Source organism: Tachysurus fulvidraco, chromosome 9 (assembly GCF_022655615.1).
Source record: "Tachysurus fulvidraco isolate hzauxx_2018 chromosome 9, HZAU_PFXX_2.0, whole genome shotgun sequence".
Classification (NCBI taxonomy): Eukaryota; Metazoa; Chordata; class Actinopteri; order Siluriformes; family Bagridae; genus Tachysurus; species Tachysurus fulvidraco.
Window position 1 is genome coordinate 1,081,914 of NC_062526.1, and position 15,000 is coordinate 1,096,913.

Consider the following 15,000-nt stretch of genomic DNA (forward strand, 5'->3'; position numbering starts at 1 on the left):
TAATGCCTATTTGGGGTGGAGCTTATGTATGAGCTCAATTAATGATGTCACAATTGAAGTTCAACAATGCTGCTCTGAAAAAGATTATCAATGAAAATGTCAACACTTTTCACTCATAGTTCAAACCGTGTGATCGAATCCTCCACCCAGAGATCAGGAAGTGACATGAACGACATGGCTGCTCACAATATCAACAGGAAACACAGGGGAGTTAGATTCTACATTATACACATCTATTTAAATAATATTAACATACAAACTTATTTTAAAATCTTTAACCCTGTATGTATTTCACTCATCACTCATCGCAGTTAGACGAACATCTCAGTGTTTTTTTTTCCTACTTTCTTTCCTAAGCCCAATGCTTGCAAATTAAGCTGATGTTTACACGTGGTTGTCATGGTAACATCATATTTTGGCATAAATAAATAAACAGCGCTTCCTTCACCAGTCTTTCTTGATTGTTGGAAAACATAAACTGTAAAGTTACAGCTTTATCTTTAATTGTTAGAAAACACTGGAACTGGAGACTCCTTCCATAAAGGTTACATAACTTAATTCTTGGCACAGAAATGTTAGCAATATTTTTAAGCTTGTTTATTATTGTGGTCTGTCTCATGTGTACCAGATGTTTCTCGTGTGTGTGTGTGTGTGTGTGTGTGTGTGTGTGTGTGTGTGTGTGTGTGTGTGTGTGTGTGTGTGTGTGTGTGTGTGTGTTTATATGGTGTTTCACCTGCAGTTTAAGACGCTGAGACTCGATGGGGATCACCTTGAGGATGGGAAGCTGCACCACCAGCATTTTGGGTTTGCTGCGCACCAGACAGCCCTGATTCACATCCCAGTCCGCTCCCTCCAGATACAGACCCGATACATAACAACCTAACACACACACACACACACACACACACACACACACACACACACACACACACACACACACACACAGATGTATGTGCTGCTGTTTAACTGTGTTTAATCTTCTGAGCATCTTATACATCTGTATGTTTATTATACAGTCGTATGCAAAAGTGAGTGTGTGAGAGTGTGAGAGATAGAATGTGTGTGTGTGTGTGTGTGTTCACCCTGATCTGGTTTCTCCTGCACCTCCTCCTCACTGCCGTACTGGGTGACGTGTGTGTACAGAGTCGAGCGATCCAGCGGCCAGCCGTTCGTCCTGCACGTGGCTTGAACCAGCGCCGTCAGGTACGACTCGGGGATATGTAACCCTGACAACCACATCACCATGGGTTCACCATTATCCACCTGCACATCACACACACACACACACACCAAACAGAGAGTTATTTAACATAAATCATTATTCTGATTTGTATCCAGTTTATTTTACTATTTGTCACTGCAGCATCTCTCTGAGATCCTATTACACACATTTTACACACCACACTATACACATTTTACACACCACATTACACACATTCTACACACATTCTTCACACCGTCCCAAACTGTATAAATATACCTTTTTGTGCCAGACTCCATTTAAAACTAAAGATTATTTTTAATCTCTGAGATTGTCATGAGGTTTGTGTTGTACCCATGTGATGTACTGATCGTAGCGTCTCTTGAAGTGGATCATCCAGTTGCCCAGAGATTTCAGGGTGTCTGGGGCCAGTTTCCTCCAGATAGACGGGATCTGACCATTGAACAGAGCTCGGGCAACTTCGTCCAGCTCACTGCTCATCCCGACCTCACCAGCTAGAGCCTAAAAGACACAGATTCAGACGTTTAATGTCCATCTTGGTGATATCTCTCTCTCTCTCTCTCTCTCTCTCTCTCTCTCTCTCTCTTTCTTTTTCTCACCCTCTGCAGTTCGGCCAGTGAGCGGCTCATGCGTACGATGAGCCTGTTGAAACGCTCCAGCTCTTGAAGCAGCACCACAGTGGTAGGTGACACATCCAGGCCAAACCTTTTCCGGATCACGTCCAGGTCGAACGGCATAGGCAGCTTGTTCTGGATGTCCCGAGCCACCTGCCCGATGTACTCATCTCTGCTGATTCCACCACCAGTATCACCTGTACCAGACACACACACACACACACACACACACACACACACACACACACACACACACACTTTCTCAGGACACATCCACTCCCTCTTTTCCTAAGATCTCAAAAACCAAGTACTGAATTCATTTGATTAATTAAAGCATCAAACTACACCAAACGGTTATGATATGAATTACTTCACAAAAAATAAGACAGCTATTTGGACAGCTATGTATTGTCATTTACAAGGGTAAATAAATACTGTTCCCATAATGCATTTTGCCTGTTTAAAGCAACTAAAATCCTACATGTCGTTTTTTTTTCTTGGTAAGTCTAAAAATTAAATCCTCTCTAAAAAAAAAAGTGAAGCCATTTTTCCTTCGTGAAGCGCAACGTTGTGTAAATGAAGTCTAACGTAAACTCAGAAAAAGAAACAATATGAAAATGAGGAGTTTTTTGTAGGTCTTTTGTGAGAATTGTGATAGTTATCACACCGGCACGTCGTTACAGTTAGAGCGTAGAGGTACAGTATGTACCGGTTTGTGGCTGTAGCTCTATGAGGTTTGTCCACATGTCCCGAGCAGCCTGAGTGTAGTAGCCGATCTCAGCATTAGGGTGAAGCCCAAACACCTCCGGAGTGTTGGCAAGAGGGAGTGACTCGATTTCAGCTGTAAATCACAAAACAGTTTTGAAAATCAGTTTAAAATATAACATCGGTACAGCACAACAATCGCGTAGTCGTCTTCTACGGACCGACATAGACGTCCTTGTGTCCGTCCGGCGGGATTTTGTAATCCACATCTTTGTTGCTGAAGAAATGGAAAGGGTGGAGTGTGTCGAAGATGAAATCTCCCAGATATTCGTCCATGTAAACCGTGAGGATCCTGCGGTCGAAGCTGTCTATCGCTCTGCCTCCGTACATCACCTGAATCGACGCCAGAACGATTTGTTCAGACATCAGAAATTAAATTTATATCAGAAAATGTATTTTAAAGACTTTTAATGTTTGCAGATTCACCCGACGTGAGGTGTTTTTTATCGGGTAGGAATTAAACTAAAAATGATTTAATGCTTATGTAGTTTACATCTTGTGAAGTTCCTTCTGATCCCTTTTTAAGCATGACAATGCAAACAGAATAAATAGACAAAGAAACGAGCGTTTGGGGAAAATGCGTGGCGCTTAAAAGAGATCATTAATAGACAAGGAAAAGGAGGAGACCATTTTACTGTGTTCATGTGTGTACATCCATGCAGGGATGTACACACATGAACACAGTAATAACACACACACGTTGCAGTTTGTTATGTCATTCTATAGACGTCATGTTCTGTGAGTGTTGCCGTGCTTCACCTCTCCGATCAGGTATTTGAGACTGCCCCATGGAATCGTGGTATCACCTTGAGTGTAAGCTTTGGTCAGGTAGGTGCTCAGGATCTCCAGACACACCTGATACACACATACACACACACACACACACACACACATGCACAAAGAACATAAGGATAAGAATGAACTCCTTCAAAAACAAAAATATATCTAGTTTTTAATCATATAGTATATTTTACTATGTACTTAATTTTCTTTCTTCTGTTACTGCTACAATTTACTACTATTATTATCTGACTATTTATTACTGATTCTTTATTTATATGTTAGTTTACAGAAAAGAATCAACTAAACTTTAAACATAATGTTAAACATTCTGCCTCGTGAATTCACCTGGAAGTCAGACTCGTTGAAGTCGTATGGAACGTTCCAGCCGATCTTGCCATACTTGCGTCTCTCCTGCACCACGGCATGGAAGAAGGCCAGAACGTAGACGAGGCTGCGGAAGGCCGGGTGAGGGCAGGACATCAGCGTCTCCAGCGGGATCTTAAAGTATGTGGCTCTCATATTCAGCTTCAGCCCATTGGGAGGTTCTGTCACCACCTGAACCGTTGCGTTTGAATTAATAAATAGACATAAATCATCACAAAGAGGCTTTATGGAAATATAAAAATCTGGGTGAAGTTTTAGATGCATAATGAACAAGCTGTCGTGACGCATGGTCGCTAAAGTTAATCAGCTAAATATTAGTGATGGCTGCTTTAATATTAAATAGCAGCGTAAAGGAGAGTAACCTTGAGAGATTTCTGCAGGATGCCGATGGGGAAGTCTTTGATGGGATCGGTGGTGAGCCACAGACGGAAGTCTGGGTGAGGTTTGGTGATTCTCTCTAGAGATTTCTCCAGCTCCTTCAGCCACTTCACTAACAGATGACAGTTCTGGAGCATCAGCCAATGACCTCGAGACACTGCGGTATCCAACAACTGCAATGCAACCTGGGAACAAGGAGAGGATACATAATATAGAGTATTGCATTTAAAGTCAGCATTTATTTCTGTTAGTGTGTGTGTGTGTGTGGGGGGGGGGGGGGTGTTACCTTCTCTTGGCCTTGTCCCATGGCGAGGAACTTGAGCCTGTTGGTCCCAAAACCGGAGCGCTCGGCCAGCTTCATCAGGTCGCTGGCAGGCTCACAGCCTGGACTCAGGATAAAGACGATGGGTGAGTTCGGGGTGCTCTGCTCAAATATCGCCTCGAAACTGATCACTGGAGGCTGTACATACCTGAGAAGAACGGATAGAAAGACAAAACAAGGTGATCAAGGAAAATGTGACTTGGACTCCTGACCACAGATGGCTGTAGAATCCTTGGGATTCGGTTTAGGAGCCAGTCTACATCAGGGGCTTTTTTGCACCGTTGCTTTAGACGTAAATCAAACAGTAAATATGGAAGGTAAGAACATTTAAGTGAACATTTAAGATACACAACAGTGCTACTGAAATACAAATACTCTGTTTAATGGATACACGTGACTTTATGAGTGATCCCTCTTTCTTACTTCTCTCCCATGGTGACGGTGACATAGTCGCTGACAGCGCGATACACTCTGTCCACCCTGAAGCAGCGCAGAAGCAGAAGTTTCTGGAAAGCGGTCAGACTTTCCTGGTACTTCATGGGGAATGGAGCCTGCTCTGGTGTGTCCAGGTCATACCACTAAAACAAAGTTAGGGAAACATTTTAACTGGCAAATCACCAGCATCAATGACAAACATGTCCGTGTGTGTGATTAACATCAAGCATACATTCATCCATTCTGTGGGATTCTTCTCGATGTCACCGATCAGTGAGCCAAACTCGTTTTGGAAAAGTTCGCTCAAACGCACGATATCCTCCCAGCCCTGCTCCGGCAACCAATCACATGGCTTCTTCCTCTTACTCTTCTCCAGCGATAGGTTCCCTGATGATACGAAGGAATAGATTATTAACGATCTATTGATTGCATCCTCTCTCTAGCGCAGTTATATTTCTGATGTTTTTGTCAGAGTGTCACCTTTAAGGAAGAAGTCGAGCTCTTCCTGAGGAGTGCGACCCTCCGCCTGCTCGATCTTTATGGTCATGTTGAAGGAGAAAAGCAGCTTGTGTCTTTCAAACAGACCTGTAAATAAAAAAACACATTAAACCTATGATAATTGTAACATTCTGATAAAAGTAAAATGTTTTTGTTATAATATAAAAGAAAACATCGACAAACTCCATGCATTAAGGATTCTATAAATATGTATGAATATGCGTATTAGACACGCCCCCTATCTCATGTCATGGTAAACTTGTGATATTCTTCATTTGCATACTGGACCATGATTGGCTGTGACATTTTAAGATGTAACAACACACCCTCATGTCTCACCTCAAACAATTGAGTTTCATTCACTTTCGTTCCTGGAATTCTAAAACCCTAGGTAAATAAAATGGTAATGTTCAGATCTTGTCCTAGACCAGAAGACATAACTGAACGCTTGGTCTGAAACTGTCTTTTACAGAGAGTCCAGAGATTGTATGAATTTGTTTAAGTGAGATTGTTGAAATAAATTCTTTTGTGTCATGGCTAATTCTTTCATTGCTATCTAACATCCAGCCAACAGTTCTGGATCTATAGATAGATGATCAATTATAAGACAATAAACTACATCTTATTTTTAGTTTATATTATTTCATGTAGGCTTTGGTCTATGACTCCATGTTTTCGGACCTCAAAAAGAAAATGATATGATACGGTGCTTGGGCCCCCTTACCGGTGCAGCCGTAATTGTAGACGTTGTGTGTGAGTGTGTTCATGATGTTCTTCAGCCTCTTAGACAGGATGGAGTCAGGCAGAGATTTACGCAGAGAAAAGTCAAACACCTCGAGAAAGGAGGCTAGAGAGTACTGGTACATGCTGTTCACCAGAGCCATCTCAGCTAGCACAAAGAATAGGATGGCACCACGTTTAGCTGCTGGACGGTAACCATCACGCAGTGTATCAATGTCTGCTGATGTGTGTTCAGCCAGCCTCAGTTTCTCAAACACCTGCCGGGATAAAATAAAGAAATCTGTACACCGCTGGAAAGGAAAACACTCTGGAATGAAAACTCCAGCTATATGACATGACTGTTTCAAATGAGTACAGAGTTAATAGGGCTGGACCAACTGAAGGGCTAAAGCACAGCTGCTTTGTTCCCTTTAGCTAGTCCCTGCCTGATTTTAGCATCATCAGGATTTTCACTATAAACACCACATAGATAGGAGCTAAAGTGGGAAACCGAAGAAACGCTGGACTATGTCACGATTCCCTATCTGATCGGTCAGAGAAATCATTTGAGCAGACTGTTTAGATCTGTTGCTTTACTAGCTCAATCCTAATTTGCATATAAATTAGAAAATCTTAGTTCAGATGTCACTTGCTGCTTTTAAATGATATTTCCATGCCATGCATGTAAGTACAAAAAAAGTAATTTTATTTTATTTTGTCACTTGCTATTAAGTATTAATTTTTACTTTAAGGGTTCATGTATTTGATTACGTTGTACCTCAGTGGCTTTGGTCTTAGTTTCCTCGAGGGTGTGGACGAGCTCCACGTTGTCCAGCATGTTGCCTGTGGACGTAGCAAGCTCTCGGAGCAGGGAATCCTCCAGGTCTTTGAGGAGACGCTTGTTCTCGCTCGTCTCCAGGATCAGACGCTCCCTCTGTTCCTCGAGTTCTTTCCGCTCAAAGCCCACAATGACGCTCAGCAGTTGGTCCTCCAGACCTTTTAACGTAACTGATCACACACAAACACTAACAATGTCAGAACACATCATGTCAGAACACGGTTCAGAAAAAAGAGTGCAATAACTGATTAGATGATTGACAAGCTCATTGGGCTGTGTTCAGGACAGACATGACTGGAGTGTGTGTAGTGAGCATTTAATACTGGAATTACACACAGTAATATTCAGACCTTTATCATTACTACAGACTTAATCACTATTCGGAAGTGATGCGAGGCTTAAGCACGTGTAGGTGGAGCTTCAACACAGTCTTTGTTTTCCTCACCGGTGTAGTTGATGACCATGGCTTTGCCAAACACCGCAGGGGAGTATTTGGGATTTGACAGTTTGGTGTTGAGGTACAGTTTAAAGTTGGGGTCGTAGTCGACCTCCTTGTCTCCCAGTACAATGACCTGCCGTCCCTCGGCTCCTTTCACGTTTTTCTCCAAAACGTTGTCGATGACGGGGTCGATGTACTCATCCACGTCTTGAAAGAGGAAAGGAAAGCCATATTTGATTGCCATCTCTAACTGCTTCAGGAAATCTGGATCGTTAAAGGAGGAGATCTGCAAATAGAAATAGAAAAGCAGTAGATTGTTTCACATGCCATCTAGTGGCCATAAACCATCATTACAAGACAATACAGCGACTGTCGCTTAGACAAAAAACTATGTATTAAAGTTTTTAAAAAGTATTTCTTTATATATCTATTAGAAATTAGTATTAATTTAAACTAGAACAAAAAATAACGAACAATTTTATAGTCAAGAAGCTTTTATTATCTTTTATTATATATATAAAACCATATATAGCTGTTACAGTACAATAACATACAACAAACACAGAGCTAAAGACAGTCAGTTAGTCCTAGATACATAAAGTGTAGCTGTGTAACCTGGTGTAAACACTGCAGGACAAGACTATATATATATATTTGGGTAAAGCTCTATTTTTATAGTAAGGGTGATAAAGTTGACTTGTATTTGCCATCACAATATAAAAGTTAAATTGCAAACACACACTAAATGTTAACTATAGACTCCATGTACAATATTAGTGTTTAACACCAGTTTGTTGTGTCAGTGGGAATGAAGATAAAAATATGGTAACGCTTCACGATTTTGCGTGTCATCCTTGCGCAGGGGCCATGCTAATCTTCTCTGTATCGTTCCAATTTTAGTATATGTGCTGCCGTAGCAAGCACAAACAAGCCACCTGACAGAGCGCTATAAATACTGAGCTTGTGTACAACGTGTCCTGTTCATGGTTAGTGCCAAAACACACCAGGGTCCTTCAGGAGAGCCACAGCGGAATACACACTCACATCATGCAGCTTACACATACAATAACTCCCTAAACTCAATATTATTATATATAAAATAACCGTTAAACACTTTCATATTTAAACTTTATTTCATATCGTAGCTCACTGCACAGGTGCATGCTGGGAATATGCAAATTAGCGCAGTTCCTGGAGTTCTGATTGGTTTGTGTGTGTGTGACGTAATCAGTCCGTTGTTCTCGATAATAATGAACAATTATATAGTCAACAAGCTTTTATCAGGGCTCTCGCGTTTTGACGACAGGCAAGATTAGATTAGATTCAACTTTACTGTCATTACACAATATTTATTGACATTTACAAAGGCGCCCCCCCTCCAAAAAAAGACCAAAAAAACCTGTGTTTCATCAGGATCACTGACCACATTTTTAACCAACTACAAAGTATTTGTTAAATTTCCATTTTGGACTCCTTTATCATTTGTAATGTTGCGCCCATTTAAAACAGTTCAGCTCAAGCCCAGACATTTTTAGGGTCATGACTGAAGACAATGTCCCATCCAGAGACAAGTTGTTTCGTGTTGAGGTTCTGTTTAAACCGACCATCAAAAATACCCTTTCTAATTAAAGGTGGGGTCTCCGTTGTTTGAGAAATGCTTCAGAAAACTGAGTAGGGATGACAACCAAAACAAAACAATGAGCAGAAAGGGGCGTGTCTTGTGAATATGGGCGGAGAGAGTGTTCAGTGGGCATGTGTGACATTAGCAGAAAGCGGTATTAACATTGACATGGAGGATAAAAACAAAGAAAGAAAGCGAAGAAAGACTTACGATAAGGACAAGAAGTAGGACGTGTTAATATAGGATCAGCTTTCCAGCGCTGGAGAGAACTGAAGGAGCAGGAAGTTGGCCACATATTCACAGGTCGGAGTTTCCCGAGTCAATAACTCCTGAGCTAAACGCTGTTACTACACAAATAACACCTCTTTTCTATCGTAGTAATGTAGAGAGGCAGCTACAACCGTGTTTTGTGTAGTAACAGCGTTTAGCTCAGGAGTTATCGACTCGGGAAACTCCGACCTGTGAATATGTGGCCGACTTTACTTAAGACGCCGAGGCGCTTTTTTCCTTCTCGATAGGTGAGTAACGTTGGTTTTGCTTTGTTACACAGAACTAATATATGCCTTTGTCCTTTACATCATTATGCTTGTGTGGCATTTTTGCTTGTTTGTTTATCTACAATCGTATTGTTCTTCCCTTCAGCTATGATAAAGACACGTTTCTTTCTGTTAGTCGCCTGGGTTACGTATGTATGTGTGGGCGGAGCTATCGATACAGGGGTGGGACCCATTTGGGTTAGGGGCGTGTTTGTTTTTGTGATTTTATATGTCAGCATTGGCTTTCAAACAACTGAGACCCCACCTTTAATGTTTTTTTTTTCATTGGTTGTTGTGTTAATTCTTATCCATATACAATAGTGCTATTTTCTAATTGGCTTTTGTGTAGCCTCTTTTTTTGATCAGCTGATAAGTGTCAGGCTCGACTAAGAACTCCAGGTGATGCGCTTGATTCCTGCCCAATTCCATAGAGACAGCGGTGCGGACTGATACATTTTGGGTGCTGCGGCTTAGTAAATATATGATAAATAGTCAGTTTTTCTGTGTGAGAAATACGACGTGTGTCGGGAGTGTAACAAAAGACAGAAATGCGTAACTGTCGCTCTCAATGCGTGACACTTGACAGCCCTGTTTTATTATCATTATAACCATAGATAGCTGTTACAGTACAAAGTCACATGAGACACGTTTCTGCAGGATCATGAAGCTACATACAACAAACACAGAGCTAAAGACAGTCAGTTAGTCCTAGATACATAAAGTGTAGCTGTGTAACCTGGTGTAAACACTGCAGGACAAGACTATATATATATATATTTGGGTAAAGCTCTATTTTTATAGTAAGGGTGATAAAGTTGACTTGTATTTTCCATCACAATATAAAAGTTAAATTGCAAACACACACTAAATATTAAATATAGACTCCATGTACAATATTAGTGTTTAACACCAGTTTGTTGTGTCAGTGGGAATGAAGATAAAAATATGGTAACGCTTCACGATTTTGCGTGTCATCCTTGCGCAGGGGCCATGCTAATCTTCTCTGTATCGTTCCAATTTTAGTATATGTGCTGCCGTAGCAAGCACAGACAAGTCACCTGACAGAGCGCTATAAATACTGAGCTTGTGTACAACGTGTCCTGTTCATGGTTAGTGCCAAAACACACCAGGGTCCTTCAGGAGAGCCACAGCGGAATACACACTCACATCATGCAGCTTACACATACAATAACTCCCTAAACTCAATATTATTATATATAAAATTACCGTTAAACACTTTCATATTTAAACTTTATTTCATATCGTAGCTCACTGCACAGGTGCATGCTGGGAATATGCAAATTATCGCAGTTCCTGGTGTTCCGATTGGTTCTCGGTGTGTGACGTAATCAGTCCTTTGTTTTTAACTAAACAACACTATGTTAAAGTCTCACTGAAAAGAACATTACAATTGTTTCCGATTATTTATTAATTACAAGTAATTTCTGAAGGTTGGGTTGAGTGTTTTAAACGTACAGGAGTGTGTTGATGTTCATGTCTGCCCTCTAAAGGCAGACTGCAGTACGACACCCTCATGAAAAAAAAGACGTGAAGCAAGATGGCGGAAAAAACACACGCTGAGGCTGAGGTGGAGGTGTGTGTGTGGTGTGTGTGTGTGTGTGTGTGTGTGTGTGTGTGTGTGTGTGTGTGTGTGTGTGTGTGTGTGTGTGTGTGAGAGAGAGAGAGAGAGAGAGAGAGAGAGAGAGAGAGAGAGAGAGAGCAAAGAACTGAATACGTCACACACTGAGAACCAATCAGAACACCAGGAACTGCGCTAATTTGCATATTCCCAGCATGCACCTGTGCAGTGAGCTACGATATGAAATAAAGTTTAAATATGAAAGTGTTTATTGGTTATTTTATATATAATAATATTGAGTTTAGGGAGTTATTGTATGTGTAAGCTGCATGATGTGAGTGTGTATTCCGCTGTGGCTCTCCTGAAGGACCCTGGTGTGTTTTGGCACTAACCATGAACAGGACACGTTGTACACAAGCTCAGTATTTATAGCGCTCTGTCAGGTGGCTTGTTTGTGCTTGCTACGGCAGCACATATACTAAAATTGGAACGATACAGAGAAGATTAGCATGGCCCCTGCGCAAGGATGACACGCAAAATCGTGAAGCGTTACCATATTTTTAGCATTTAATAACCTTAAAGATGCTTATTACACGTTCTATAATTACCCTTTATTTAGGGTTTTTAGTGCATTTAGGGTTTGGAGTGTAGATAATTTTCTAAAAGGCCTGAAGATTTCTTATTTGTACTGTGATGGAAAATACAATTTACATTTATATTATAAATAAATAATAATGTCACTTGCAAACAAATATCAATTCGCTCATAGCTCCAAACTAGTCTCATCAGCTCTGCTACAGAGGACAATACAAGCTAATGTGTTGGGGCCAATAACATCTGCACCCGGTCCTTAATGATGGACAAACACCTGAAGTCACCGGGGACATCAGGAAATGTTAACAAGGTCATTGGATTGTATTACATTACAAATACAGACCATATTGAACCAAGATCACTGTATAAAGTAGCTGATACTGTTCACTATCACTAAGTTAAATTTAATTTTATTTAAAAATGCATGAAACATTAATAATCACGACTCTATAACCCTAATTAACGAAACACAGCCCTAAAAAGCAACATTAACTCCAACAAACAGAATAAAATAATCTATAACAGCCCTAATGCTAATAATTCAAACTCTATTAACCCCAAACCTGATAATGTCCTCTCTCTATACTACTACCTAAGTGATATGACATACGGCTAAGTACGGTGACCCGTACTCAGAATTCGTTCTCTGCATTTAAACCACACAGCGTGAACACACACCCGGAGCAGTGGGCAGCCATTTATGCTGCGGCGCCCGGGAGCAGTTGGGGGGTTCGGTGCCTTGCCCAAGGGCACCTCAGTCATGGCCGGCCCGAGACTCAAACCCACAACTTTAGGGTTAGGAGTCAAATTAGTTAGGAGTCAAACCATTAGGCCATGACTCCTTACTACAAACTACATCAAATCCTTATAATAATTCATTTATTATAACTCCAGGATTCACAAATGCTAATAAACATGACCTGAGCTTACTTAAAAATAATCATCTTTATAATGTTAAAACTAAATTAGTTTATTATATCATTCTAGAATATATCCTGGAAAAATGTTAAAATAGCCTTGGGTTAAAAACTGGAGTAATTTGTGTGTGCATGGATTATAATAAAACAGACTATATTAAAACAGATTATATTAAAGCGGATTATATTAAAGCGGATTATATTAAAACAGATTATATTAAAATGGATTATATTAAAACAGATTATAATAAAACAGATTATATTAAAGCGGATTATATTAAAATGGATTATATTAAAACAGATTATATTAAAACAGATTATATTAAAGCGGATTATATTAAAGCGGATTATATTAAAAACAGATTATATTAAAACAGATTATATTAAAACAGATTATATTAAAGCGGATTATATTAAAAACAGATTATATTAAAACAGATTATATTAAAGCGGATTATATTAAAGCGGATTATTTTAAAACAGATTATATTCCACTTTGCTGTAAAATTTTAGCTGGAATGTTAAAGGCCACAAAATGTCAGGAGCAAATAGACAATTATTTATAAAATATTTTATTAAATTAGGTTTAAATGAATTTGATTATATTTACTTACTATATGTTGTTATACAGCGCATGTGGTGCATTAATGTAACCAACAGAAAAGGAGAAAACTACAACACAATTCCTCCATAACCACAAATACTCAGAGCTACTTGCTCTGATATCTGAAAACATCCCACACCACAAACATCCACAAATACCCGTCTAATCAAACCTGTCCCACCAGCTACATACCCCGGCTAACTTGTGCTTGAATATATGAATAGTTATTTGCTCTACACTGAGAAACACACTCACCCACAGCATAACTGCCCCATACCCACAAAAGCCCCACTCACAGCTGATTGCCCCAAGCCAACAAAAATTTCCACTCACAACTGACTCCTCCCCACACACTCGCAAATACCTCCTTTCCCCTCGTTACCCCAGACCATCAAAATACCATATGTAGTAGTTTAATGCCCCAACATCCAAATGCCCCAAAAGATACCTGTTTATCATCTTCAATGCCAAAAACTCTTGTGCTAAATTCCCACAGATGAGCAAGATCTTTAACTGGGGTAAATGTAGGAACGTTAACAGACCTTGAGATTGTTCTTCTCCTCCTTCTTCTTTATCCAGTTGAGTGCTTGCTGTTGAGGGTCGATGCACAGAGGAAAGCGGCTGGCTCTCGTGGTCAGGATGCCGTTCTGCACTGACAGCTCATCGGGAGGGAGACCTTCTGACCCCCATCTATAGCCACACAAGCATGGAGGAGGTTTAGAACCAGGGGTTTCCGAACCACAAAATCATACTGTGAATATTCTCATTGACCACCTTACACTTTTTATCATATATACAGTACTTGTATTGTGCATTTATCAGCATTATCCTGACTCTGGTCTTAACCCCACTGAATACATTTGGGATGAACTGGAGCCTCATCAAAATCCCCAAATCAGAATCAGATCACACTAATGCTCTTGTAGCTGAATGAACACAAATCCACACAGATGCAATCCAACGTCCGGTGGATAACTTTCCCTGTTCATTAAGCATATAATGGGTGTGATGGTAAAGGATGCGCAAACTTTTGCTGAACTTAGGATAGGGATCTCGTACCTGCTGATTTCGACTTCATCTGTGAGCAGGCTCTCGATGCGGAAGGGCTGACTCAGGGGGATGTCTCTCTCCATCACATCCTTCTGCCACACCTCGTACACCATCGTGTTTCTGAAGTCCCAGCTGAAGGCTCCTTCATAGCTCAGGAAGGCGGCGCAGATCAGACAATCTCCCAGCAGACGCACTCGCCTCTTTTTCAGCTCCTCCAGATCCTCTGTCCATCTGCAGGCAAACACCTTTTTTATTTACTAATGAGCGTTAATTTTGTTTATATGTGTATAGTTACATTTATTGTCCTCTGTCCTGAAGATGTAGGAAAACAAAAAATACAGCTTTATCTCTGTCAGAAATGCTGTTATAGAAAATTAATCGACACCTTCTGATCGACCACAATCCAGAATTTAACCCGATTGTGCTGTAATATCATTCATTCATTCATTTTCTACCGCTTAGCCGAACTTCCTGGGTCACGGGGAGCCTGTGCCTATCTCAGGCGTCATGGGGCATCGAGGCAGGATACACCCTGGACAGAGTGCCAACCCATCACAGGGCACACACACACACACACTCATTCACTCACACACACACACACTACGGACAATTTTCCAGAGATGCCAATCAACCTACCATGCATGTCTTTGGACCGGGGGAGGAAACCAGAGTACCCGGAGGAAACCCCCGAGGCACGGGGA

At 40.7% G+C, this 15,000-nt stretch overlaps 1 protein-coding gene and 3 non-coding genes across 5 annotated transcripts in view; 1 reads left to right on the forward strand and 3 right to left on the reverse strand.

The window, feature by feature from the left end:
• The window catches only part of dnah10 (dynein axonemal heavy chain 10), a 55,793-nt gene that overhangs the window by 8,131 nt on the left and 32,662 nt on the right, over nt 1-15,000 (reverse strand). For both annotated transcript variants that reach the window (XM_027169130.2, XM_027169125.2), the window contains exons 61-78: nt 14,309-14,530; nt 13,792-13,939; nt 7,405-7,684; nt 6,900-7,129; nt 6,126-6,399; nt 5,384-5,488; nt 5,136-5,290; nt 4,892-5,046; nt 4,433-4,616; nt 4,131-4,331; nt 3,730-3,939; nt 3,361-3,456; nt 2,763-2,934; nt 2,546-2,677; nt 1,822-2,033; nt 1,556-1,723; nt 1,083-1,263; nt 734-879 (exon numbers count right to left, since the gene is read on the reverse strand). In XM_027169130.2, coding sequence (XP_027024931.2) covers nt 734-879; nt 1,083-1,263; nt 1,556-1,723; nt 1,822-2,033; nt 2,546-2,677; nt 2,763-2,934; nt 3,361-3,456; nt 3,730-3,939; nt 4,131-4,331; nt 4,433-4,616; nt 4,892-5,046; nt 5,136-5,290; nt 5,384-5,488; nt 6,126-6,399; nt 6,900-7,129; nt 7,405-7,684; nt 13,792-13,939; nt 14,309-14,530 — 3,271 coding nt within the window. The remainder of the gene's footprint in view (nt 1-733; nt 880-1,082; nt 1,264-1,555; nt 1,724-1,821; nt 2,034-2,545; nt 2,678-2,762; nt 2,935-3,360; nt 3,457-3,729; nt 3,940-4,130; nt 4,332-4,432; nt 4,617-4,891; nt 5,047-5,135; nt 5,291-5,383; nt 5,489-6,125; nt 6,400-6,899; nt 7,130-7,404; nt 7,685-13,791; nt 13,940-14,308; nt 14,531-15,000) is intronic.
• Nucleotides 8,216-8,322, reverse strand: LOC113657670. The gene has a single exon (XR_003444218.1). It is a non-coding gene; the product is annotated as a U6 spliceosomal RNA (small nuclear RNA).
• Nucleotides 10,496-10,602, reverse strand: LOC113657666. The gene has a single exon (XR_003444217.1). It is a non-coding gene; the product is annotated as a U6 spliceosomal RNA (small nuclear RNA).
• LOC113657618 lies at nt 11,589-11,695 on the forward strand. Its single transcript, XR_003444198.1, has one exon. It is a non-coding gene; the product is annotated as a U6 spliceosomal RNA (small nuclear RNA).